This window comes from Oncorhynchus gorbuscha, linkage group LG07 (genome assembly GCF_021184085.1).
Source record: "Oncorhynchus gorbuscha isolate QuinsamMale2020 ecotype Even-year linkage group LG07, OgorEven_v1.0, whole genome shotgun sequence".
Classification (NCBI taxonomy): Eukaryota; Metazoa; Chordata; class Actinopteri; order Salmoniformes; family Salmonidae; genus Oncorhynchus; species Oncorhynchus gorbuscha.
Genome location: NC_060179.1, coordinates 76,056,201 through 76,083,224, shown reverse-complemented (window position 1 = coordinate 76,083,224; position 27,024 = coordinate 76,056,201). Strand labels below are relative to the sequence as shown.

Here is a 27,024-nt window from a genome sequence, read left to right as displayed (position 1 = left end):
CTCCTCATACCAGCGCCTCTCCGCTTTAGCCGCCTCTATTTCTTCCTTGGGACGGCGATATTCTCCAGGCTGAGACCAGGGTCCTTTTCCGTCTAATTTCTCCTCCCATGTCCAATTCTCCAAGTGGTGCAGCCTCTCCCACTGCAACTGCTCTTCACGATTAACAGGGAGAGTTGGCTCAGGTCTGAACCCTGACTCAGCCACTCTCTCTCTGCGCCCTCCCCCAATAAATACTTGGGGGTTACTTTCGGTTTTCGCTCTGCGCCGACGTGTCTTTCTTTTTGACTCCATTCGCCTATAGCCCTCTTCGCATTGCTCCAGCGAATCCCAGACAGGCACCTGCACTCTCTCTGGGTCGGCCGCCCACCTGTCGATTTCTTCCCACGTCGTATACTCCATGCCTCTGCTGTCCATAACGTCCTCCCTTCGCTGTTCAAGCTGTCGCTGCCTGTTAACATGCTGCTCGGTCCGAGTGTGGTGGGTGATTCTGCGTTCTTCGTTTGTGGAAAGAGAGTCGGACCGAAATGCAGCGTAGTGGTTACTCATGTCTTTAATGAAAGGAAAAAAGCGATACATGAAATAACTATACAAATACGAAAACAACAAACGGAACGTGAAACCTATTACAGCCTATCTGGTGAAACTACACAGAGACAGGAACAATCACCCACGAAATAGAAAGCGAAACCAGGCTACCTAAATACGGTTGCCAATCAGAGACAACGAGAATCACCTGACTCTGATTGAGAACCGCCTCAGGCAGCCAAGCCTATACAACACCCCTAATCAGCCGCGATCCCAAATACTACAAACCCCAATACGAAAATACAATAACATAAACCCATGTCACACCCTGGCCTGACCAAATATATAACGAAAACACAAAATACAATGACCAAGGCGTGACAGATCCTCGGAAATCATTACAAATTACTTCTGGTATAGTTATCACAAAAAGGACATGGACAAGACAAATTGTGGGCGTGAACAATCCATATAGTACCGTCATTGTCATAAATAAAAGAATCATAAAGCTGGCCCCACTCTTAAAAAATGAACTCCTGCTTTCTCCATAAGCACAGCAGTGGGCGGGGAGGAGGCAGGTGCTCAGGGTAGTGGACCTTTTCTACAGGAAGTGAAGCGTGCATTCCTGCAGTAACTTCTAAGTAGGAGGGTTCTAAGAATGACACTACAAGAACAAACCAATGATGGATGATCAATGTTATGTTCTGTGATCATTCTGTGTTCTGTGGTTCATTATTTCTCACCATTCGCAAAAAGGATTGTGCCCTAATATAAAACATTGTATCTATTCCTCAAACTCCTTTAAATCCCATTTAAAAATCAGATAGCATCTTTGCCTAGAACAGGACCTGTCTACTGCATATGCCTACACCCCCCTTGTGAAATGATAGAGTGAGTAAGAGGGACAAAACGGAAGAAAACGTTTTACATATCTGAATGAGATGCGGAAATGCCACCACTGTCAATCATGAAGGTCAAGTTCAGAAGGAAACAGAATAAAAGACTAGAATAGAAAACAGAATAGAAGACTGAAATAGTAGACTAGAATAGAAAATACAACTTATAAACTAGTAGTCCAGAGGATGATATAGGACGACCAAAACCTGATGGTCAAACGCTCGACTCCATTTACTGGAAGAAAAAAAATGCTGTACAGTGTTATTTTTATCCCAAGTCGCGGGAAACAAATGAGATAAACGGTTGGAATTATGTCTTCCTACTGAATCTCCAACCTGCCTACCGACTCTCTGACTCTCCGTTGTCTGCCGCTCAAAGTTATCTTAAGTGTGCATATTCCAGTTACCTTTCCTCTCATCAGGAATCAATGAACTCCGCTCCTTAGGGTTGTCAAAGAGGCGTACCCTTTCCACCAGATAAGACAGAGAGATTGGTTAGCAGTGCGCTGTGTCGCACACATCTTTCTCTGTGAATCGGATGGGGAGTGTGAGGAGAAGGGGTGATGGCTGAGTAAGTGCTGCAATTCATGTCAGTGCACCTGACAGGAACAGGGAAAAAGAGAGGAAGGAAGGGTTGGAGGGTGCTAAATCGGGGTACACTACCATCACAGCTGGGCAGTGCGTGGTTCCACTGATGGTTCCTCTCGCACACAATGGGTTTCTCGTCGCTCAGCGTGTAGCCTTGATCACAGCTGAATGTCACCCTGGTCCCAATGGCAAAATTGTTCCCAAACCGCTTTCCATTGACTGGGATCCCGGGATCTAAGCAGGAATCTGTTTCCATCATAACGCCTGTGGGGATAGAAAGAACGATTTAATTCCACCTTCATGCCTTAAATGCAATAGAAGATGGTGTCGGAATTTCTCTTTACTGTATAAATCATGAGGGGGAGCAAAAAGGAGCTCTCTCCTTTTCCCTTGTGTTCTATTTCATCCCATGGTGGAGGGTTGTCCTCATAAGAAATATTGTAATAATAATGAAATATATATTTTATTAAGGAGTTTTTCCCAGTACAATAAATCTAATAAATCAAATAAACATTTTCCAGCCATTTTTCTGGACGTGGCAGTCATGTCTCATCCACCTAATGTCAGACAGTATTGTACTATAGTAACTACAATAATGTAATTATAGGAAACATTTAGGGAATTAATTGGAGTATACAGTTGAAGTCGAAAGTTTACATACACCTTAGACAAATACATTTAAATCCAGTTTTTCACAATTCCTGACATTTAATCCTAGTAAAAATTCCCTGACTTAGGTCAGTTAGGATCACCACTTTATTTTAAGAATGTGAAATGTCAGAATAATAGTAGAGAGAATGATTTATTTCAGCTTTTATTTCTTTCATCGCATTCCCAGTGGATCAGAAGTTTACATACACTCAATTATTATTTGGTAGCATTGCCTTTAAATTGTTTAACTTGGGTCAAATGTTTCTGGTAGCCTTCCCCAAGCTTCCCACAATAAGTTGTGTGAATTTTACCCCATTCCTCTTCACAGAGCTGGTGTAACTGAGTCAGGTTTGTAGGCCTCCTTGCTCGCACAAGCTTTTTCAGTTCTGCCCACAAATTTTCCTCAGGATTGAGGTCAGGGCTTTGTGATGGCCACTCCAATACCTTGACTTTGTTGTCCTTTTGCCACAACTTTGTAAGTATGTTTGCAGTCATTGTCCATCTGGAAGACCCATTTTCAACCAAGCTTTAACTTCCTGACTGATGTCTTGAGATGATGCTTCAATATATCCACATCATTTTCCTGCCTCGTGATGCCATCTATTTTGTGAAGTGCACCAGTCCCTTCTGCAGCAAAGCACCCCCAAAACATGATGCTGCCACGCCCCTACTTCACGTTTGGGATGGTATTCTTCGGCTTACAAGCGTCCCCATTTTTCCTCCAAACATAACGATGGTCATTACGGCCAAACAGTTCTATATTTGTTTCATCAGACCAGAGGACATTTCTCCTAAAAGTATGGTCTTTGTCCCTATGTGCAGTCGCAAAAACCGTAGTCTGGCTTTTTTATGGCGGTTTTGGAGCAGTGGTTTCTTCCTTGCTGAGTGACCTTTCAGGTTATGTCGATATAGGACTAATTTTATGTGGATATAGATACTTTTGTACCTGTTTACTCCAGCATCTTCACAAGGTCCTTTGCTGTTGTTCTGGGAATGATTTGCACTTTTCCCACCAAAGTATGTTAATCTCTAGGAGACAGAACGCGTCTCCTTCCTGAGCTGTATGACGGCTGCGTGGTCCCATGGTGTTTATACTTGCGTACTATTGTTTGTACAGATGAACGTGGTACCTTCAGGCGTTTGGAATTGCTCCCAAGGACGATCCAGACTTGTGGAGGTCTACAAATGTTTTTCTGAGGTCTTGGCTGATTTCTTTTGATTTTCCCATGATGTCAAGCAAAGAGGCACTGAGTTTGAAGGTAGGCCTTGTAATAAATCCACAGGTACACCTCCAATTGACTCAAATGATGTCAATTTGCCTATCAGAAGCTTCTAAAGCCAAGACATAATTTTCTGTAATTTTCCAAGCTGTTTAAAGCCAGTCAACTTAGTGTATGTAAACTTCTGACCCACTGGAATTGTGATACAGAGAATTATAAGTGAAATAATCTGTCTGTAAACAATTGTTGGAAAATGACTTGTGTCATGCACAAAGTAGATGTCCTAACCGACTTGCCAAAACTATAGTTTTTTAACAAGACATTTGTGGAGTGGTTGAAAAACATGTTTTAATGACTCCAACCTAAGTGTATGCAAACTTCTGACTTCAACTGTATAGTATGGAAGCCTAATTTTAAGTAGAAGAAAATAGAGAGCATGTTCTCTATCATAGTACACTGATGGATGACAGTGGTACATACAAGTGATAATGCCGTGTTTGGAGGATATATTGGCACGGGTGTTATCACTTTTATGCAATAGGTTACCAACATGTTCAAATAATGATTGACATATTTTCATTAAAAAAATGTTATTTTGATGAATGTATTCATACTATTTCATCCTTCCATGAGATATAGTCCCAACACAAATCTAAGCTTGCTACCCAAGCCATTCTATCGGTTCGGTTGCCAGAGACACGACCCAGTCGTTAAGTCCTTTTGGTCTATATCTATGGACGCGACCCAGTTGTTTGTTCTAAATGTTCCATTGACATACTGGCTGGCAACATTCTTTTCCCTTTCTTGCTAGCTAGCCAACTACAGCTAACTTACATTCACGACAAACAGTGCAGCCAGAATAACAGCAAAGTAGCTGCATTTGCTTGGTTTAAGCTGCTTTCTAGTGACATTTATTTGGATACATCCATAACAATGAGCTACTGATGTGCGATTTCGCCTGGCATAGAAAATGTGCTCTCTTGTCAGGACACTATTGTTCAAACAACACAGCTAACACAATCACTTCAAACGGAAGCTGGAAAGATTGTGAATTAGCTTATTTTTGTTTTGTTTGAACTGTTTTCTAGTAAAAAAAAGGAAGATATATGTCCAGAAAAATGATGCCAACTGATTAATGATTTCGACTGGCTGAGAAAAACTGTCTCTTCTCGACTTCCGACACGTTCATTACTATGGGACAGCTGGAGATCGAACCTCAATGTTGCAAATGTCGGAGAGACAGACAGCAACATGTATGCAAATCTCCGCTGTTGAAAACGAAATGTTTGTCTAAAGAAATGGGAGATAATGTCTTAGTGCTTTTTATAGTGGACATCAAATGTATAAATTGTCTGGCTGGGTTGATGAGACAGTGGATTGCCCAGTCAGATGGAAAAGAGTAAATAGGCATTTCAACATCATAGATTTAGCCGGTGGTCATTTTTGGAATAGACACTGGCTGGAATGCGATTTTAACCCATCAGCATCCAGGATTAAATCAAGCCGTTGTATAATGTTATTTACGAAATCATTCGGTCTAAGGGTGCATTCGTAAATTCACCCTGGCTAACTACTCCAATTCCAGAGGGAAAAATAACTGATGGATTTACGAACGCTCAACAGCTGTTGAATTTGGCCGGTGTCAGTAAACGTTTGCAAAATCTTAAATTATTGCCAGCAGCACATTTACAGTCACCAACGCTCTAGTTAACAAGGAAACAGCCTATCCAGCCTAACCAACATGCTCGGATCAACCCTACTCCTCTGGCCAGAGCGTCCAGTGTGCACTCTGAACGCTATGAGAGCGAAACACTCTGAATTTAAGAACGGACAATCTGACAATGCTCTGAATTTACGTACGCCTAGAGGGCACTCTGAGCGAACGCTGGCACTCCAGATTGAATTTACGTACGCCTAGAGGGCACTCTGAGCGAACGCTGGCACTCCAGATTGAATTTACGTACGCCTAGAGGGTGGCACTCCAGATTGAATTTACGAACGCCTAGAGGGCACTCTGAGCGAACGCTGGCACTCCAGATTGAATTTACGTACGCCTAGAGGGCACTCTGAGCGAACGCTGGCACTCCAGATTGAATTTACGTACGCCTAGAGGGCACTCTGAGCGAACGCTGGCACTCCAGATTGAATTTACGTACGCCTAGAGGGCACTCTGAGTGAACGCTGGCACTCCAGATTGAATTTACGAACGCCTAGAGGGCACTCTGAGCGAACGCTGGCACTCCAGATTGAATTTACGAACGCACCCTAAAGCATTAATTTAAACAGCCTTTGTGACATAACTTTTATTTCGTAGTAATTTTTTTCATTTTTAACATTCCTAAGATATTTTGGCATTTGTAGAAAGAATTAGACTAGCTATTTTACAACGCTATTCAATTATTGATAGATTATTTAATAATCCTATCGCAAACCACTGCCTATTGCTATTAGTGATATAATGAGTTAAATTAGGTTTCCCTGCACAATCACCAATTCTTTGGTATTTAAATCGCAGTCCTCTTCAGGCAACAACCCCAATGAAGACAAGTTATCCAAATGAAGTGTACATCTAATTTCACAGCTCCTACACTACTTCAATATGATCACAACACCCACACACAAGCTGAGTTAATATTGACATCACAGCACACGTAGTAAAGTGATATTGCACCACGTAGTTGTAGCCATGAAACAATGTGTGGATTGACAACACAATGTCCTCTGCTTTTGAAAGGTAGCCCTGTGGATACATTTCCAAATGAAAACGGTAGAACTCACTGTCGTAGCGGATCTGGAAGCCCACGCTGGAGCGACTGTTGTCTGTGGTGAATAGCAGGTACATGTAATTGCTGGTGCTAATGAGAAAATGGGGCGCTTGAGTGCCATGATACTCTCCGATTAAAGGAGAGGAGTTGGAGGGGCCATCCCGAATCTCCAGTGTGTCATAATTAACCTCGGTTTGGAATCTACATGGAAACAGACAGAAAGAAAAGAGAAGTGAATTAGAAGATACTATTCCATCCAAGCATTTTTCTGTAGTTTATCATGGCAGATTATCTCATATGGAATGATTGAAATAGCTTCTTCAGGGATAAGATACATTTGAAACAAAATAGAAACCTGTCAAAGGATATCTTGATGGCGTGATCTTTGCTGGCTTCAATGACCCATTCACAGTTTAACGAGTCTTTGTAGTATCCTGGCCAGCCAGGGGACAGCAGAACTCCGGTTGGAGCTGTTAAATGTCCTCCACAAGGTGCTAGAGGGGAACATGTTTTAGTGGCAATGTTCTGACATAGAGAGTTACACGTCCATATGCAACATCATGCAGAATGTAACCGCATCGACTGTCGAGGGGAAACTTTACTCATTATTGTAGCACATTTTCAGCGGCTCTACAATGTGACACCAACAGACAACAATAAAGCAGACCCCCACATGACATGCCCAGTGCCCACCCACTCCACTGACATTGGCAGACTGTATGGATTATTGTTCAACATTATACAGTACCTTCACACCGAGGAACTGCTGCATTCCACACTACGTTTCCATCCTGAATGATGCAGGTTATGGACTCAGACCCATGGGTTTTGATGAATCCTTCATCACATGTGAAAAGAACGGAGCTCCCCAACAAGAAGTGTTCCCCATACCGCTGGCCATTGACAGGGATGCCGGGGTCGTGGCATTCATTCTGACCAAATGCTAGCGAGGAAAATAAAACTGGTTTCAGTGTTTTTCAGTGTTGTTGTTTTTTAATCAATAAGAAGACATCAAACTGGATTCTGTGTCACATTTAACTCATTTGTCTTATCCCAGAAAACACGATGAGAACCTGGTTAATTATTTAGTCACTGAGAATAGAGGCTAATCAGCCAACAAAATGAACACAGCACAGTGGTGAAGACTGATGCCATGGAGGCAACACTCATTTCCCTGGCTCATTGTTATTACACTCCTGCTCGCTGACAGTAACTCCCCACACCAGATTGGGAGACATGTCCCTCTCCTCCTGACACAGTGACACGCCAATTCTACGGCGCTGCTATTGAGATGCCACACCACCCCCCGCCATCCCCATCACATGGCTGACACCTCCCCGCCAAGAAAAAAAGAAACCCATCCCTGTCTTAGTCACTGACAGGAGTGTCCAGCGGATTCTGATGCGGAATAAGAACGGTAACAACATCCTCCTCCATTTCATTAACCTTCCCCACCGCTGCAGCCTGCCTCTGTTCCTCTGTGGAGGAGAGACATGTCACTGCGTTGTCTCCCAGGCCGGGAGAGTGCAACGAGACAATGTTTCCTAGAGATAGCAAACAGGCACTGGGGACAGCAATATTCAGACCTAATTTCAGCTTGGTGTGGTACAGGCATAATTCCATTAACATTGGGCACACCCGGATCAGTTCAACATTTTTGTGCTATAGTGTGTCTATGTTGAGGCAGAGGACCTGAACAGACCACTACCATTGCTGTTTTCTGTTCCATGATACTGTCTCTGTAATATCAGCAAAAAATATAGAAACGATATGTTTTTAAATGTTTACCTTCAAGGTTTGGAATTGCCTTGCAGTATTATTGTTTTTCTTATCTTGTGTTTACATATAAAACATGTTTTGGGACCACTGGTAGACACATTTGCATAACAATATGCATTAAAATGTTAATATTGTAAATTATTAAAATGGCAAACATTCCCAAGCCCCTTTTTAAATGGTGTAGTATTGAGAGAAAAGGGCAAATTGTTTATTTAATTTGTCATGTCATCTGTTGAATAAAAAAACAGAGTGATCCCACTGGTCACAGACGTCAATTCAACGTCTTTTCCACGTTGGTTCAATGCAATTTCATTGAAATGACGTGGAAACAATGTTGATTTAACCAGTGTGTGCCAAGTGGGAAATCATTTAGTAAACGTGATGCACTACTTATATCTTTAGAGCAGTTAATCAAATGTAATAGAATTCGTAATAATTCAAATGAGATGTTCCTGGTTTAAATTACAGGTAAAATATACAATGGTATACACATCTATGGCCATACAAATTGTTAAATAGAACAGTACCACAGTTCTAGCTAATGGATCTCCATTCTCAAATAGGGATCCTCTAATTTGAAGATGGTTAATAATGTTGATTCGTTATCACCCTTGTGAGAATATACCTGACTAAGCATTTGATTGCATACATCTGAAGCACTATAGAGACAGCTTGACTCAGTAGTTGTGCCACAGGCAGTTCTGAATTGCATATCAGAAGATATTGTGAGGGTCTTCAAAATATTGCAAAATCCCATATCTTTAAAAGGAAGGGGCCATTTACTTGTGTATGTGATGTTAAATCCTTTCCCAGTGTTGGAGTGGTCAGACTGGAACTCCAGGCGCATGATGTGTCCATTGCTGGCGATCTGAGAGGGTACGTCCTTCCCAGAGAATGTGCCGAACGTGGTGGGTTCCGACATCCCGTCATCTTTCACAATAAGGTAGTCAAACTGGGGCTCTACCTCAAAGTCGCTGAAAATTAGATGAATCCTGCTCCCTGACTCTGCGATAATGAGCCACACACAGTTCATGTTGTTCCCATACTCCTCGGGGTAGTTTGGGGAGAGGATTATTCCTGATGGGGTTGTGAAATTGAAGAAGCAGGAGACTGTAAAAATAGATAGGAGCACACACACACAGATCTGCCATCATGCTTTGACGCATCACACAGTGAGCGAAAATAGCTCTTTTATAAGACATCACTGAAGACATTTTGTTTGAAATGGGATGGATACACGCTTTCCTTTGAATGCTTCAGGTGACACATTCTATTCACTGTACTAGGTGGAAGAATATAACCCAGTGTCATGACAGTAGAGGATATTTGACATTTTAGTCATTTAGCAGACGCTCTTATCCAGAGCGACTTACAGTAGTGAGTGCATACAACCAAGACCTGATTGCCCTTGGCTGATTAGCTGCTTAACCCTTGTTGGATGGCTTAGAGGTGTCAGCCTGCATGCCAGAAGGAAGGTGAAATAAAAAGATTGAATACAGCATTACCTGCAGCAGCAGCTCTTACTTTACATCTGAAAAGTCTCCATTCTCAAAAAAGGCCTCTGTATTGAAACTGTAATGAATAAGCTCAGTGTCTAAAATGATGTTAGTAATGATTGAATTGTATGACTTTCCAAAATAGACAGCGGGGAGTGTTGACCAAGCGACAACAAAACCTGAGAGATGATGACAGCTTTACATGGGACAGTGGGGAAAACCATATCACCTTCCTTCCCTACCTGGCTGGTTCCCTCGGACTGTTGGGACAGTGGGGAAAACCATATCACCTCCCTTCCCTACCTGGCTGGTTCCCTCGGACTGTTGGGACAGTGGGGATAAACATATCACCTTCCTTGCCTACCTCGCTGGTTCCCTCGGACTGTTGGGTCAGTGGGGATAACCATATCACCTTCCTTCCCTACCTGGCTGGTTCCCTCGGACCGTTGGGACAGTGGGGATAACCATATCACCTTCCTTCCCTACCTGGCTGGTTCCCTCGGACAGTGTATCAGATTGATCAATCTCAATGACAGCGCAGTTAATTAAAGTCTTGCATGTTTAAATGGCATCTTACACACGCAGCTGGGTTTGTTTCCAGACCACTGGTTGTTTTGCTGGCATGATATCGTTCTCTCGCCGACCAACTCGAAGGCCGCCTGACACTCGAAAGTCAGCATGTCGCCGTGTAAAAAACGCTCCCCTGTTCTTTTGCCGTAGGCCGGAATTCCAGGATCGCCACACCCTCCTTTGTCAATTTCTGTAAAGAAAATATACAACTGTTACAACGTTTAAGTTCATTCAGTGGTTTCAATTCCCAAGGATATCAGGTTAGCTGCTCTTCGGGTTGAATGTCCTAAAACTGACATCCACTGAGCAATCATCAGATCCTGAAAACAGAACATGACAGCTTTCCTCTAACTCAACATTCTTTACACAAGTAAAACATTCTGAAAACCATGGATGGCTCACCTGATACAAGCTATCCCTGGTATAATCCAAGAGAAAACAAGACAGTCGAGAGTTGTTTATTTCCTCTACATTTTCAGGTGGAGGCAGCATTTTCTAGCAGGAGTAAAATGACAGTGACAAATGAATGACGTTCTGGAAGAGTTCATTTTTGTGTTAACAACCAGTGTGTCAGCTTAGCTGCTACCGCTCCACTGGCCCATCTGAGCAATAATCTACAGGGGATGGGTTTTATTCCAGCAGCACATTCAACAACCTTTGTGAGGTGTTAAGTGCCGGTTAAATACCTTTGGATCTGCCAAGAGCAATTAGTTGAAGGATCTATGCGGAAGCTCCACAATCAGTAAGGGCATATCAGCCCAATCGCAACTGTGATAGAGATGTAAACTGTCTTACTAAGGCTATGCCATTCTCTTAAATACTAATATGTAAACATGCCTCAAGTGGCTGGCCATCACTGAATCTACTGTCCAATAAACGACATTATGAGGAGCTGGAAGTCAAGTCAGCAGTCCAGAACATGTTTACCATTTCAATGCATATTGCGGCTGAAATTGCAAAACATTGTTGAAAGAGTAAGCAGGAGATAACATTAAAATATGGGTATTTGAGGTACCCGGTGGTCTGTTTCAGATTTAATTTGAATATTTCAGAGTAGTCATAAACAAGTCAAAGCATCATATCAATGTCCACAGATAACAGAGACATGTTTAATTTATGTTTATGATGTCTCTGTTTAACAGTTTTCTGGGAGATATAAACTATATATAGAGTTGTAGTTGGAAGTTTACATACACTTAGGTTGGAGTCATTCAAACTCATTTTTCAACCACTCCACAAATGTCTTGTTAACTTGTTATGGCTGCAATCCCGATATCGGGATAAGTGTCATCAACAACCGCTGAATAGCATAGCGCTACATTCAATAAATATTACTATGAATATTTATATTCATGAAATTACAAGTGCAATATAGGAAAACACAGCTTAGCCTTTTGTTAATCTACCTGTCATGTCAGACTTTGAAATAATGCGTTACAGAGAAAGCAATCCAAGCGTTTGAGTAAGTTTATCGATTGCACGATAAAACATTAAGTACACTTAGCATCAGGTAGCTCGGTCACAAAAATCAGAAAAGCAATCAAATTAATCGTTTACCTTTGATGATCTTTGGATGTGTTCACTCACGAGACTCCCAGTTACACAACAAATGTTCCTTTTGTTCCATAAAGATTATTTTTAGATCCAAAATACCTCCGTTTGTTTGTCGCGTTATGTTCAGAAATCCACAGGAAAGAGCGGTCAGGACAACGTAGACGAAAATTCCCAATAGTTTCCATAATGTCCACAGAAACATGTCAAACGTTTTTTATAATCAATCCTCAGGTTGTTTTTAAAATATATAATCGATAATATATCAACCGCAAATGTCTTTCACAGTAGGAGAGAGGAAAACAATGGCTGTCCAAATTCTGTTGCGCGAGCAAAATTCATGTGACCACTTGACGCGATGTTATCGTTCTGGCTCATTTTTCAAAATAAAAGCCTGAAACTATGTCTGAAGACTGTTGACACCTTGAGGAAGCGATAGGAAAAGGAATCTGGTTCATATCCCTTTAAATCCAGCAAAGGGAGGCTATGGAACATGGAGTTTTCAAAATAGAAGCCACTTCCTGTTTTGATTTTCCTCAGGTTTTCTGAGGCCTGCAATATCAGTTCTGTTATACTCACAGACAAAATTTGGACAGTTTTGGAAACTTTAGAGTGTTTTCTATCGAATACTAATAATAATACGCATATATTAGCAACTGAGACTGAGGAGCTGGCCGTTTACAATGGGCACCTTTTCATCCAAGCTACTCAATACTGCCCCTGCAGCCATAAAAAGTTAACAAACTATAGTTTTGCTAAGTGGGGTAGGACATCTACTTTGTGCATGACACAAGTAATTTTTCCAACAATTGTTTCCGGCCAAATTATTTAATTTATATATCACTGTATCACAATTCCAGTGGGTCAGATGTTGACATACACTAAGTTGACTGTGCCTTTAAACAGATTGGAAAATTCCAGAAAATGATGTCATGGCTTTAGAACCTTCTGATAGGCTAATTGACATAATTTTAGTCAATTGTTAGTTTATCTGTGGATGTATTTCAAGGCCTACCTTCAAACTCAGTGCCTCTTTGAAAGACATCATGGGAAAATCAAAAGAAATCAGCCAAGACCCCAGAAAAAAATTGTAGACCTCCACAAGTCTGGTTCATCCTTGGGAGCAATTTCCAAATGCCTGAAGGTTCCACGTTCATCTGTACAAACAATAGTACGCAAGTATAAACACCATGGGACCATACAGCCGTCATACTGCTTAGGAAGGAGACGCGCTCTCTCTTCTAGAGATGAATGTACTTTGGTACGAAAAGTGCAAATCAATTCCAGAACAGCAGCAAAGGACCTTGTGAAGATGCTGGAGGAAACAGGTACAAAAGTATCTATATCCACAGTAAAACGAATCCTATATCAACATAACCTGATAGGTCGCTCAGCAAGGAAGAAGCCACTGCTCCAAAACCGCCATAAAAAAGCCAGACTACGGTTTGCAAATGCACATGGGGACAAAGATCATACTTTTTGGAGAAAAGTCCTCTGGTCTGATGAAACAAAAATAGAAATGTTTGGCCATAATGACCATTGGTATGTATGTTTGGAGGAAAAAGAGGGAGGCTTGCAAGCTGAAGGACACCATCCCAACCGTGAAGCACGGGGATTGCAGCATTATGTTGTGGCGGTCCTTTGCTGCAGGAGGGACTTTTGCACTTCACAAAATAGATTGCATCATGGGGTAGGAAAATTAAATGTATATATTGAAGCAACATCTCAAAACATCAGTTAAAGTTAAAGCTTGGTTGCAAATGGGTCTTCCAAATGGACAATGACTGCAAGTATACTTCCAAAGTTGTGGCAAAATGGCTTAAGGACAACAAAGGCAAGGTATTGGAGTGGCCATCACAAGGCCCTGACCTCAATCCTGTAGAAAATGTGTGGGCAGAACTGAAAAAGTGTGTGCGAGCAAGGAAGCATACAAACCTGACTCAGTTACACCAGCTCTGTCAAGAGGAATGGGGCAATATTCACACAACTTATTGTGGGAAGCTTGTGGAAGGCTACCCGAAACGTTTGACCCAAGTTAAACAATTTAAAGGCAATGCTACCATATACTAATTGAGTGTATGTAAACTTCTGACCCACTGGGAATGTGATGAAACAAATAAAAGCTGAAATAAATCATTCTCTCTACTATTATTCTGACATTTCACCTTCTTAAAATAAAGTGGTGATCCTAACTGACATAAGACAGGGAATTTTTACTAGGATTTTTTTTTTAACCTTTATTTAACCAGGCAAGTCAGTTAAGAACAAATTCTTATTTTCAATGACAGCCTAGGAACAGTGGGTTAACTGCCTGTTCAGGGGCAGAATGACAGATTTGTACCTTGTCAGCTCAGGGTTTGAACTCGCAACCATCCGGTTACTAGTCCAACACTCTAACCACTAGGCTACCCTGAAAGTCCAACGAGTCTAACGCTCTAACCACTAGTCCACCCTGAAAAAAGGTTTAAATGTATTTATCTAAGGTGTATGTAAACTTCCGACTTCAACTGTAAATATAGCTCCAGTCAAATGTTTGGATACACCTACTCATTCAAGGGTTTTAATTTATTTACGGTTTTCTACATTGTAGAATAATAGTGAAGACATCAAAACTATGAACACATATGGAATCATGTCGTAACAAAAAAACGGTTAAACAAATCCAAATATATTTCAGATTTGAGATTCTTCACAGTAGCCACCCTTTGCCTTGATGACAGCTTTGCACACTCTTGGCATTCTCTCAACCAGCTTCATGAGGAATGCTTTTCCAACAGTCTTGAAGGAGTTACCACATATGCTGATCACTTGTTGGCTGCTTTTCCTTCACTCTATGGTCCAACTCATCCCAAACCATCTCATTTGGTTTGAGGTCGGGTGATTGTGGAGACCAGGTCATCTGCTGCAGCACTCCATCACTCTCCTTCTTGGTCAAATAGCAATTACATAACCAGGAGGTGTGTTTTGGGTCATTGTCCTGTTGAAAAACAAATGATAATCCCACTAAGTGCAAACCAGATGGAATGGTGTTTCGCTGCAGAATGCTGTGGTAGCCATGCTGGTTGAGTGTGCCTTGAATTCTAAATAAATCACAGACAGTGTCACCAGCAAAGCACCCCCACACCATCACACCTCCTCCTCCATGCTTCATGGTGAGAACCACACTTTCAGATATCATCCGTTCACCTACTCTGCGTCTCACAAAGACAAGGCAGTTGGAACCAAAAATAACAAATTTGGACTCATCACACCAAAGGACAGATTTCCACTGGTCTAATATCCATTGTTCGTGTTTTATGGCCCAAGCAAGTCTCTTCTTCCTATTGGTGTCCTTAAGTAGTGGTTTCTTAGCAGAAATCGACCATGAAGGCCTGATTCACCCAGCCTCATCTGAACAGTTAATGTTGAGATGTTTCTATTACCCTATCTGGGGTGCAATCTGAGGTGCAGTTAACGCTACTGAAATATCCTCTGCAGAAGAGGTTAACTCTTGGTCTTCCTTTCCTGTGGCAGTCCTCATGAGAGCCAGTTTCATCATACGCTTGATGGTTTTTGTGACTATACTTGAAGAAACTTTAGAAGTTATTGAAATGATCCGCATTGACTGACCTTCATGTATTAAAGTAATGATGGACTGTTGTTTCTCTTTGCTTATTTGAGCTGTTCTTGCCATAATATGGACTTCACTCAGCTCCTTGTGAGACATCCCTCAAAATCAATGTTCTCACAGTGAGCCAACCTTACCCAGTTGCATGAGAGAAAATCTGAATTATCACAGAATAACTAACAAATAGGCCCATAGAATGTGCTACAGGAAGGAATTATGTAAGTAAAATACAAGTTAGGGGCAACATATCCACTAGAAGCCTTTGCCTAAAGGAAATGCGTACCTGCTTGCAAAGCTACTTTAATGATATTATGCAATGATTCTTATCCTTAATCCGTAACATTCATTATATTTACTGATTCATACAGTATGTGCCTATGGTCTTCAGAATATATATTTTTATGAATTCCCCATGATTCTCTTCCATCCAACTGATATATGTTGTTTCATTATTACACAAGCAATTACTTATGTACAGTAGTGCTTATACAGTATGTATGGGTTATAAATGTTTCATATAGTCCGTCTATAGGTATCACTTTTTTTGCCAACATTTATCAGACAGATGCATAATACAGGTGAACAAGCCTGACTTAATACTCCCCCAGATTGTATATACAGTAGACATGGACACCTACTGTATGCGGACCCCTGACAATGAGTCCTACCACTAGTGGTTCTGCTGTCAACGTTGACACCCGGACTGTAGGCACAGGTTTGAAGTTGGGTTTATACAAAGTTAATGGAGGTTGTGTTGTTGTGCAGGGTTCTGCATTGTGTTAAATTGACGATTGTGTCAACTCTCTGTATGACCATATAAGGTAAGGGTTGACACTTGAGGAGGTAATAGTGATCTCTAAATGGAAAGTGGATGGTGGTGACAATGGACTTTCCATACAGTGTTTCCAAACAAAAGTGCAAACTAATAACTTTCAAAAGTTCACAGACGGTCGTGGCCCATGGATATACTCAACAGTTTAGAAAAAAAGATAGTAGTTTATTGGAGTCTAACTAGCCTATAGCATTGCTGTTTTATGGGTTGTAATATCGTTTACAAGCTAATTGCTTAATCAACATTGGTGTCCTGCCGTTTCTGGGCTGGTTCTATCTGTAAAAAGGTATCTGTGAATGAATATTCAGTAGCATTCATTTTTGTTTCACAGAGTAAACATTGATTCATTATTAAAGCAATACAAACACTCTCTCCCAGTCAGAACAATAATTTGTCTAACTGTGGCAATAAATCGGCATACCAGGTTTGATTGAACAGGGGCCTAAATACAATTTACTTCCACCTAGCAGTTGAGTGGAATGGAAAATGACTTCCAAAGCAAACAGTGTCCCTACAGTATTTATCAGCAATGCAAATCTCTTCTCTCTCACAGCATGACACTACTTTAATGTAGGTGTGTTGACTGTGCCCAGTAACCCAGTAATAACTTATTAGTGCAAGTTCAGTGCTATTCATCAGTTGGAAGGAATTAGTCCCACCATCTGATACTGGGAATGAATTACAGTTCATGCTGGTGGGGGGAAATTCTGGACTTTGGTGTTTATTGAAACAGATGTTTAGATACATATATAGATGGGGCTGCAAAACTCCTTTCCCAAGATTCCCGAAATTACAACGGAATAAGCAGGAAATGTGGGAAATCTCCAACCAGGATTTTTGGAAAACCAAGGAATTTGGGGAACGTTACTGGAATTTTGCAACCCTATTTATAGAACTTTGCTTTGCTGTTGCATTTCATCTGGAAAACTAACTTGTCTGTGTCGATCACATGCTGGCCCATTTAATCTTTTGCTGAATCTGCAGAATTGATGACTTGGCTGGAATATTATTTTAACCAATCAGCATTCAGGATTAGACCCACCCGTTGTATAATGAACATCATTCTATGGGTTGCAGAGAAACGCACACATACTGTAGTATGTGGAAATGGTAGGCTGACCAACACGTTACATATCAAATGTGTCTTATGCTGACAAGTACCACCAACTATGAGAACTCAAATAAACATGACCTCAACATGAAATGGTAGATGTACAGGGTTTAAATCCGGACCAAATCCATTATTTGGCAGACCATTGCATATGTTCTGAAAGAGCATAGGAAGTGTACCTTCATATGTGGCCTTGAATCCTTGGGACCCGATGGTGTCATCAGACTGGAGATGGAGCCACATCTGGTTGCTCATACTGACTATCAGGTCAGGAACACTAGACCCTGTCAGCCTAAAACACATCACATGGAACTCAATGATTAACTTATTGTCTCTTACCCACATCGGTAGTTTAATTTATTGTTTTCATGCTCCAAAAACTATGGTCATTATTTTCAAGTAAATGGGAAAATGTGTATTAATTACATGACAATTATGTTCAATGTTTTATCAGAATAACTGCCCCAATCTATTGTCCTAGTTCGTCTGTGTAGACTACAGCATAGTTCGGTGCAACTTAAAAATCCTACAGTGAATGCTGGAGGAAAGGTTTGAGCGAAAATATTGAGGGAAAGGTTTGAGGGAAAGTTTCGAGATAGTAAATGATAAATTCTGGGTATCTGCAGAATACTCACACATAGAGCACTCTCCTGGCATCGCCAATCTTCCCTCCATCCCCCACTGTTAGCGTGTCATATCCTCTCTCAAGATCAAACTCCTCAAAGGCAAGCTTGATAACCTGCTCAAAACAGGATATATGTTCCACATTGGTTCAAGGACAGCCATGATAACATGGCCGTAAACCATTTTGCAATTGAACTATTTACACAATGCTTATTTTGTTACTCTTCTATTCATTCTGATACAAAGTGCTTTATTTTCCTAGAAATGGTATCAATTAAAAATAATTAAATCATAGCAAATTCCCTTTAAAGTGGTTGGGATGTAGCCCTTTCCTGCAGTCAAATGACCTAGTGGCCTCATGGGTGGAATGTTATTCATATTTCATAATGGATAAACGTTATAGAAGAAGGAAGAAAAGCTGCAGAAAAGCTGGTGGTTCTTTGTGAAACGGTTCTGTTATATTTCAGTCTTCTGTGATGTATATAAAGTGTAATAATGGGATGCAATCTCAAAATGTAATACATTTCAATATATTACATTACTGTATATCTGACATGGTACATGTGTCTTCTTTTTTTTTAAGCCCAAGAACATGTGTGTGAGGTGGATACTTTTGTTTCAAAGTAGATTTGTTTAAGACTAGCAAGAAAGACTGTGTGACCCTGATTTAGCCCACTGCAGTAATTAAATAAACATTTCAGGATTGGTGTGGTTTTGCAACACAATCTAATAAAATTTGAATAGTGTAATGCTCTATGATTTAATTCTAACCATAGATCCCATGAAATAATATTGAGTCTTTTATCATGTATTGTAGAAAAACATCACAGTACTCTGGTATGCACCATAACAAACATAGCTTATTCATATTAGAGCAGCAAAAGACATCAACATTGCAGCTACTGCAGCTCTATACTTTCAAACACTTGTTGTGTGTGTGTTCTGTGGTAAACAGAATCATTAGCATTGCATAGTATTTGCAAAAAAAAAAAGCATTGCTGTCACAGCTACCAGGGAGACTAAAATAATGAAACCATGAAATACATTTGCAAATCATTTCGTGGTGGCAGTGCAATGATGAACTGGAAAAGAGCAGTTCAAGTATTTGCAATGCCTGGGCACGAACAAAGGCTTGAGAAAAAAAAGATGGCTTCACTTTTGATGCCGGCACAGGAAGAAAGGCAGTTAAAAGAAAATTGGATTTGAGCAGAGATTGCTTGAAGGGAAGAAATAAAGCTTAATTAGGACAAGCCCATTATCAACATCCTCAAATTCTCTCAATTGCACCATTAAATAACCATTATTCCATCCATATTTTTTTTTCTCCTGAGACTCAAAAGCAAATGTATTACCTGTGTAGGTTGGGCTATCCTCACTGAAATGTGTAGTACCAAGCCAAGGGGCCCAAAGTGAATGATCAATGTGAGAGCCTAAACCCTTGAGTATGAGTTCACTGATAGCCAGTTTGCTTTTCAAGAGCCACTTATAACTCACCCTGTCATGTAAACTCAACTATTCTGATATAAAACATTGCAGGGATTGATGATAATAATAGCTCATGTAAAGATCTAACACACACACACACACACACACACACACACACATTTTTCCTCAATGACCAATGACTGCTAACCAAGAATAATAGTCATTTCAATGGAACTTAACAATACAATAATAGATTTGTAGATTTGATAAACTTGGGTTTACTTAGACTGCGAAACCCTCTGTTTGTAATTCAATCTTCATGCATTGCACTTCAAAGCGCACAAAAACTCAAAATTGTCTAAGGATAATTCTGGCTTTGTGACAATTCAATGTCCATGAGATGTCAATCTTCGTTGAACTTTGACATCTCCGCTCCAGCATGTGCCATCTGGAAGAAATCTCATTAAAGGAAAATTCCTTTTAAAATGCATCATACGGGGTTGATTTCTGTATTTTTAAAGTCTCTTGAAAACTTGAGCGCTGACAAACAAAACATTTTGGGACTTTGTCATTGTTTTTGGGTGGAGTTTTCCTTTAAAGAAAACCAATATCTGCTCAAATTGAATTCTGACCTATGCTTTAATAACAATGAAAAACAGACACTGTACAAATACATACAGCAATGCAATGAAGTCATGGTGACTGGAACAAGCCAATGTTCAAGCAGATAGACAGACAGGGCTAGGAATAAATGAGCAATTACACACTGACCTGCCATTTACAACACTAATAGAATATGGAGAGCAATATCCATCTCCATGGCGACTCCCTTTTGGCAGCCAGTAATGATTTAAAAACGCACCTATCCGACAGCTTCATTGGAGTGGTTAAATAATCATAGAAGGACATGTCTTGACCTCTAAAATGGGAAATATGTTGAATGACAGAGCAAGATTCCTAAATGTTCACACAATAGGAATGGGTACCATGATTTGTCAGCATAAATATGAATAGAAAGTATTGATGCTCAATATGCTTGTAAGGTAATCAATCCACCCGTAATGAATTACAGAGTTCAAGATGCAAAAAGGATTAAGGAGATGTTTAAAATGGTAAACACAAAATTGTATCAGTCTAGATAGAGTATGCTAGAGCTATAGAGTACAATAAAGTCAACTGATTATAAAGAGGTAATAAATTAAGGGAGATTATAATTTCTTACAACAAATACCAATGCGGAGGATTAATTTGATTCAATTAAATGTCAAGCTGTGCCATAACCGTACATACATCCTAAAACAGGTGACTGTTGGCACCCTTTACTAGTCTTCTCTTTATGTCTCTGGGATAACATACTGTCAACAGAGGTAAACATATGTTGTTGTTTTTTACGCAACTGTGATTCTGCTAAGCACCTCTGAAGTTTTTGGACAAGCAATCTGTGTGGAATGTCAAACTTTGTAGTAAGCAGTTTGAGGCAATCTTAAATGAGACGTCTACAATACCACCCTCTCAAATTACCCTGTCAAAAACAGAAAGGGTTTTTACAGAAGACTTAGCAAGAGGAGAAACAGCACTTGTGGTCTATATCAACACAATTGCAAGCTGACAGCACACCTTGGTGATTGTTCCTTCACCTGGCTTATATACAATATTTTAGGGCACTATTGATTCCTTTGTTTTATACAGAACCGGAAGGCTGGTTCAATGGTTCTGTTTTGTCTCCATTTGTTGAAAAAACATCCATTTGACCTTCTATAGTTTGTTGATGTTTTGTAACTCATCCAAAATAATCACTGTCTGATTGGAACACCTGTCCCTATACAATTTGCCCATCGTTTCGTCTCCCCTCAATGATATTGTTTTGTCAAAAGCATCACACTATTTGTTTACGAATACTGTCTACCAGTTACATGCACAAACACATCGGGGGTATATACAGTGCCTTGGCAAAGGATTCATACCCCTTCACTTTTTCCACATTTTGTTATGTTTTTAAAAAAAGGTCCTCACTAATGTATGCACAATTCCCATAATGACGAAGCAAAAACAAACAGGTTTTTAAAATGTTTGCAAATATAAAAAACAGAAATACCGTATTTACATAAGTATTCAGACCCTTTGCTATGAGACTCGAAATTGAGCTCATGTGCATCCTGTTTCCATTCATCATCCTTGAGATGTTCTCACAACTTGATTGGAGTCCTGTGGAAAATTCAGTTGATTGGACATGATTTGGAAGGACACACACTTGTCTATATAAGGTCCCACAGTTGACGGTTCATGTCAGAGCAAAAACCAAGCCATGAGGTAGAAGGAATTGTCCATAGAGCTCAGAGACAGGATTGTGTCGAGGCACAGATCTGGGTAAGGCTACCAAAACATTTCTGCAGCATTGAAAGTCCAAAGGAACACAGTGGCCTCCATCATTCTTAAATGGAAGAAGTTTGGAACCACCAAGACTCTGCCTAGAGTTGGACGCCCGGCCAGACTGAGAAATCGGGGGAGAATGGCCTTGGTCAGGGAGGTGACCAAGAACCCGATGGTCACTCTGACAGAGCTCCAGAGTTCCTTTGTGGAGATGGGAGAAGCTTCCAGAAGGACAACCATATCTTCAGCACTCCACCAATCAGGCCTTTATGGTAGAGTGGACAGACGGAAGCCATTCCTCAGTAAAAGGCATATGACAGCACGCTTGGAGTTTGCCAATGAAACCAAGATTGAACGCTTTGGCCTAAATGCCAAGCATCGCGTTTGGAGGAAAGCAGGCACCGCTCATCACCTGGGCAATACCATCCTTATGGTGAAGAATGGTGGTGGCTGCATCATGCTGTGGGGATGTTTTCAGCGACAGGACAACGACTATAAGCACACAGCCAAAACAATGCAGGAGTAGCTTCGGGACAAGTCTCTGAATGTCCTTGAGTGGCCCAGCCAGACCCCAGACTAGAACCCAATCGAACATCTCTGGAGAGACATGCACATAGCTGTGCAGCGACGCTCCCCATCCAACCTGACAGAGCTTGAGAGGTTCTGCAGAAAATAATGTGAAAAATTCCCCAAATACAGGTGTGCCAAGCTTGTAGGTTTATACCCAAGAAGACTCGAGAGTGTAATCGCTGCCAAGGGTGCTTCAACAAAGTACTGAGTAAAGGGTCTGAATACTTATGTAAATGTGATATTTAAAAAAAAAGATTAGATTGTAGATTGATGAAGAAAAAAACCTCATATTTAATCCATTTTAGAATAAGGCTCTAACAAAATGTTCAAAAGGTTCAGGGGTCTGAATACTTTCCGAATGCATGTATATTAATGTGCCAATTACTAAATTCATTACTGATTTTTATTATTGTCATATTCCTATGACGGTATGCAAGGTGATGCTGAAATATACAGCTCAGGTTAGAGCATAACAAAAGTCCAATTGTGAGTCAAATTATAGTCTCCACTGAATGTGCATTTAAGGTGCATTTTCAAAATGCAATATTCCCTGACAGGTGCTATGTCAGTGAATCTTCAAAAAAAAACCTCTCTGGTGTGTTTCAATAAGTATAAACAAGATAGTGAAAAAGAAGAACAACTGTCAGCTCACTATCCCAAGAGACTCTAGGATCTCTGCAATTTTCAAGTCTCTCAATGTTTTAAAACCCAAGTCAAAACCCATGTTTTGCACAAAGATAAAGGCTCATATGTTTCAATGATGACATGCCACAAATATGAGAAGGAAATAATGAACAGTTTACTTCCGCAGCAAGTAATAATTACAGGTAAAAACATCATTCAGAACAGTAATTGAATTACAAGACATGGACTACTTTTGGATAATTCTACAGTTTAGAATTTGCTAAACTAATTGAGAATATGTTTAAGGAAAGGAACAACCGTATCAATTTGCACGGCAGACAGACAGGAACATTTTACACAACTCTGGCCTTCGGGAGACGATTTAAAGGTTGAACTCACTTAATGAATCCAACGTGAATCTCTAATGAACATGTACAGTAGGAGGTGCAAGATACCTCCATTGTTATCAGGTTCTTGCTGAATTGGGCATGCTGAATACCTGGGTGACATGTCAAACTTTTAACAGCATTCTCAAACTACTTTGTAAAGTAATTTCTAGCTTGACTTAATTCACTTGGGTGCTGATCTGTGGCTGCACCAAGAAGGTGCAGTTCCATGAATTATGTTCATAGGGAGTTTTGGTTTGAGGTGGACAGTGTTAACGGCAGCATAACAAATACTGGTGGTCACATGCAGAAATTCATGTGCATCAGAGATGCAGCCATTTACAGCCAAGTGACTAATTATTCATTCATAATGCTTTTGAAGCGTTCCATTTCCTTTAAGGCACTCCTCCTTGAACTATCCATAATTTACAGCAGAAGATATGAATTACTGTTTGTTTTAGCTTTAGTGCTCTGACCCCTACGTGGCACGAGGGATATGAAAGACAAGTAGAAACCAGTAATTAAACCGTTTTTAAGTGGGCCCTCATTATAAAATAAGCTTTTTTTTCTGTTAATTTCCCCATTATATTTGTTATGCTAATTTAGTGATTCTAATACCACTTGTATGCCAATGAACACAATGGCATTGCATTAATACCATATTATAATCATAATTATGTGCTTGGATACCCCTTTCACTAGATGTCCTGTTGGTCACAATAAAATAGATTATCCTTCACCTACATCCAAAATAATGTGATTTTGACATAGCCTCAACTTGCAAAATTACAACACAAACTGAGTTAAATTATTGAAGTTGAACCATTCACCTTGCAAAGAGACTCATTAGCACGGTTATGCATGCTGATAACTCAGCAAATAAAAAGAAAGAAAGCAAAAAGAAAGAAAATAAATGTGACTCACCTTCCTATTGTCCAGTGCTGTTATGACCCAAACACAGTGGGCATTGTTGTCATACTGAACAGGGTAATTAGGAGAGGTGATGAAGCCCTTTGGTCCTCTTGAATTAGAACCACACGTTCTCGCTGTTGAAATAAAATACAAATACATTTATCAGACAAAAATAAGTCAATGCTACATTGGAAGGGAATACCTAGTCAGTTGCACCACAGAATGCATTCAACCTAAATGTATCTTCCGCATTTAACCAAACCACCCTGAGTCAGAGAAGAGTGGGGGGCTGCCTTAATCGATGTCATTGGTGGCCGGGAAGCAGTTGTTGTTGGGGATTAACTGCCTTGCTCAGGGGCAGAATGTAAGATTTTTCCACATTCCTGGCTCGGGGATTCAAACCAGCAACCTTTGGGTTACTGCACCAAATTACTGAACATTTAATTACTCATTACTTAACGTTTATCCTGAAGATTGGTGAGTGAAATCATCAAGAGGTGAAGAAGCAGAGTCTGACATCACCCATTGTCTAGTTAAAATGACTGAAAATGATTAATTATGAAATCTCTGATGACTACGCCGTACGCCTGTTAATTATCGAAGAGTCAGAGGGTTCTGAAGTTGGTAGAAAAAACTCCTAAACGAGCACATCCTTCATTCACAGGTCGGAAAAGCATTCTATAATTAACTCTAAATAATCACCTGGGATTATACATATCCGGGAGAGTACAGAGCAGCAGTGGATCTCTGGAGGCCTTTTAACTTCACATTTAATGGCTTCTACCTGGTACTTAGCTCCGCATGGAGAGGGTGATGGTGGAGAGAGGTCTGGGGGCGAGGGGGTAGTAGAGTGTTATTCTTAAAGGGTTTACCGGGCGACGCTGTGACAAAAAGTGTCTGGATCGATCAGTACTCCCCAGGAATGGTGCTAAGAAATTGTCAAACATGGTTACTCTTTCCTTCTGGATGGCTGACATACTGCCTCATTTCATTTTGATTAATGTCATCTGGAGGCCTGTGTCCTCTATGGCTTTGAAAGTTAGACCTCTGCGGATCTCACCTCCAGTGGGCATTAGCTGCCTGCACACACCAATAATACAACTGTGAGCCGATCATCAGTTACCATCAGTATAGCCTCAACTGTAATTTACAGTTTGGTAGCACTTAACCTAACCTATATGGATTGCGATTATCTCCTGTGAAACAGAATAAAAAACATGTCATGCTTCCCCTCAAAAACATGTCACACTTACCTAAAAAAACATGTCATGTTTACATAAAAAAACATGTCATGCTTCCCTAACTCTAAATGGATAGGGATTACTGATAAATAGTGCATTTAGCAAAAATATTAAAAAGTAAACAAATGTTATTATTTTTGTACACAGTATGTGCCAGCAAAAGTGAACCATACAGTCATAATAGTTTTGGAAACTCATGTGGTATTAATCATAGCTATTAACAGTTCAAAAGCAGTTGCTACTTCTCACAGATGGCTAGCTACTACATGTCTCAATAAAGACATAAATAAGACAGTTCAATGCTTTTAAATCAAGGGGATTGAATCTTCAACAGCCTTTGTAAATTCCAGCTAAAGCCATGAAGAATAGAGAATATTCAAGTATTTGACCTCTAAATACAATAATATCTGTACTGCAGTGCCTCACTATTAAACACCCAACACCCTCCTCACCACTGGTGACGAGGTGTGACATTGTACATCTTAATTTGACTGGTTTCTCACAGCGGGAAAATAATCCTGCACCAACAGGAAATATGAATTATGTGAAATGTTTAAGTGGAAATGTAAACTTTAGAAGCCTTTTTAAACATTGAATACAATACAAGTTTTGAATTTACAAATACTCTACCACAACAGGGTGATCAAATTAAGAGAGCATATCTGTACCTACAGAAAGTGTTGCGATGGTAAAAGAGCCTGCCTGCGTTCACACTTACTGCGGCAAATAGGCCTGTGGTCACTCCATGCGGCCAACGTCTCTGTCACTCTCTGGCAAGTGATGCTCTTTGATCCCTGAAGCACATAGCTGTCATCACAGGAAAACTGGATGCTGGCTCCGACCCTGTAGGAATTGGAGAAACAAATGACCTGCCGTACAGAGCATGGCATCAACCCCTAACTCCTCAATGCCTGTGACAGACTTCCTTCTGTCAAATCTGCAACAAGCAACATGGGATAAAAAGTTTTCAATTTCCACCAGTAGATTGCTATGGTGTGTTCCAAACAACCAAGTATAACTTTTTTGGTCTAAACAAGTTTCCTCAATTTCTCAAATGTTTTTAGTTTTTAATGGTGATAAGTACATCTAAGTACATCTGCGTCCTTAACAAACCAGTAATGACCCTTGTTGAATTAAGGCATCTTTTCTAAGAGGGTCTTATCACCTATTGTGCGGGTCTAATTTCAGTCACTAATGGTGATGGCATAGCAGTGGGGGTTTAAAAATGCCTATTCCACACAGCAGGGATCGCCTTGATTAAAGCTGTTCCACACAGTTCCA

At 40.4% G+C, this 27,024-nt stretch overlaps 1 protein-coding gene across 1 annotated transcript in view; it reads right to left on the bottom strand.

The window, feature by feature from the left end:
- Positions 1–27,024, bottom strand: part of LOC124039049 (CUB and sushi domain-containing protein 1-like) — a 180,886-nt gene that overhangs the window by 118,378 nt on the left and 35,484 nt on the right. The window contains exons 6-15 of the mRNA XM_046354929.1: positions 26,458–26,586; positions 24,515–24,632; positions 18,227–18,330; positions 17,771–17,883; positions 10,498–10,680; positions 9,208–9,534; positions 7,394–7,588; positions 7,001–7,139; positions 6,659–6,846; positions 2,085–2,273 (exon numbers count right to left, since the gene is read on the bottom strand). Of these exons, the coding sequence (XP_046210885.1) occupies positions 2,085–2,273; positions 6,659–6,846; positions 7,001–7,139; positions 7,394–7,588; positions 9,208–9,534; positions 10,498–10,680; positions 17,771–17,883; positions 18,227–18,330; positions 24,515–24,632; positions 26,458–26,586 (1,685 nt within the window). The remainder of the gene's footprint in view (positions 1–2,084; positions 2,274–6,658; positions 6,847–7,000; positions 7,140–7,393; positions 7,589–9,207; positions 9,535–10,497; positions 10,681–17,770; positions 17,884–18,226; positions 18,331–24,514; positions 24,633–26,457; positions 26,587–27,024) is intronic.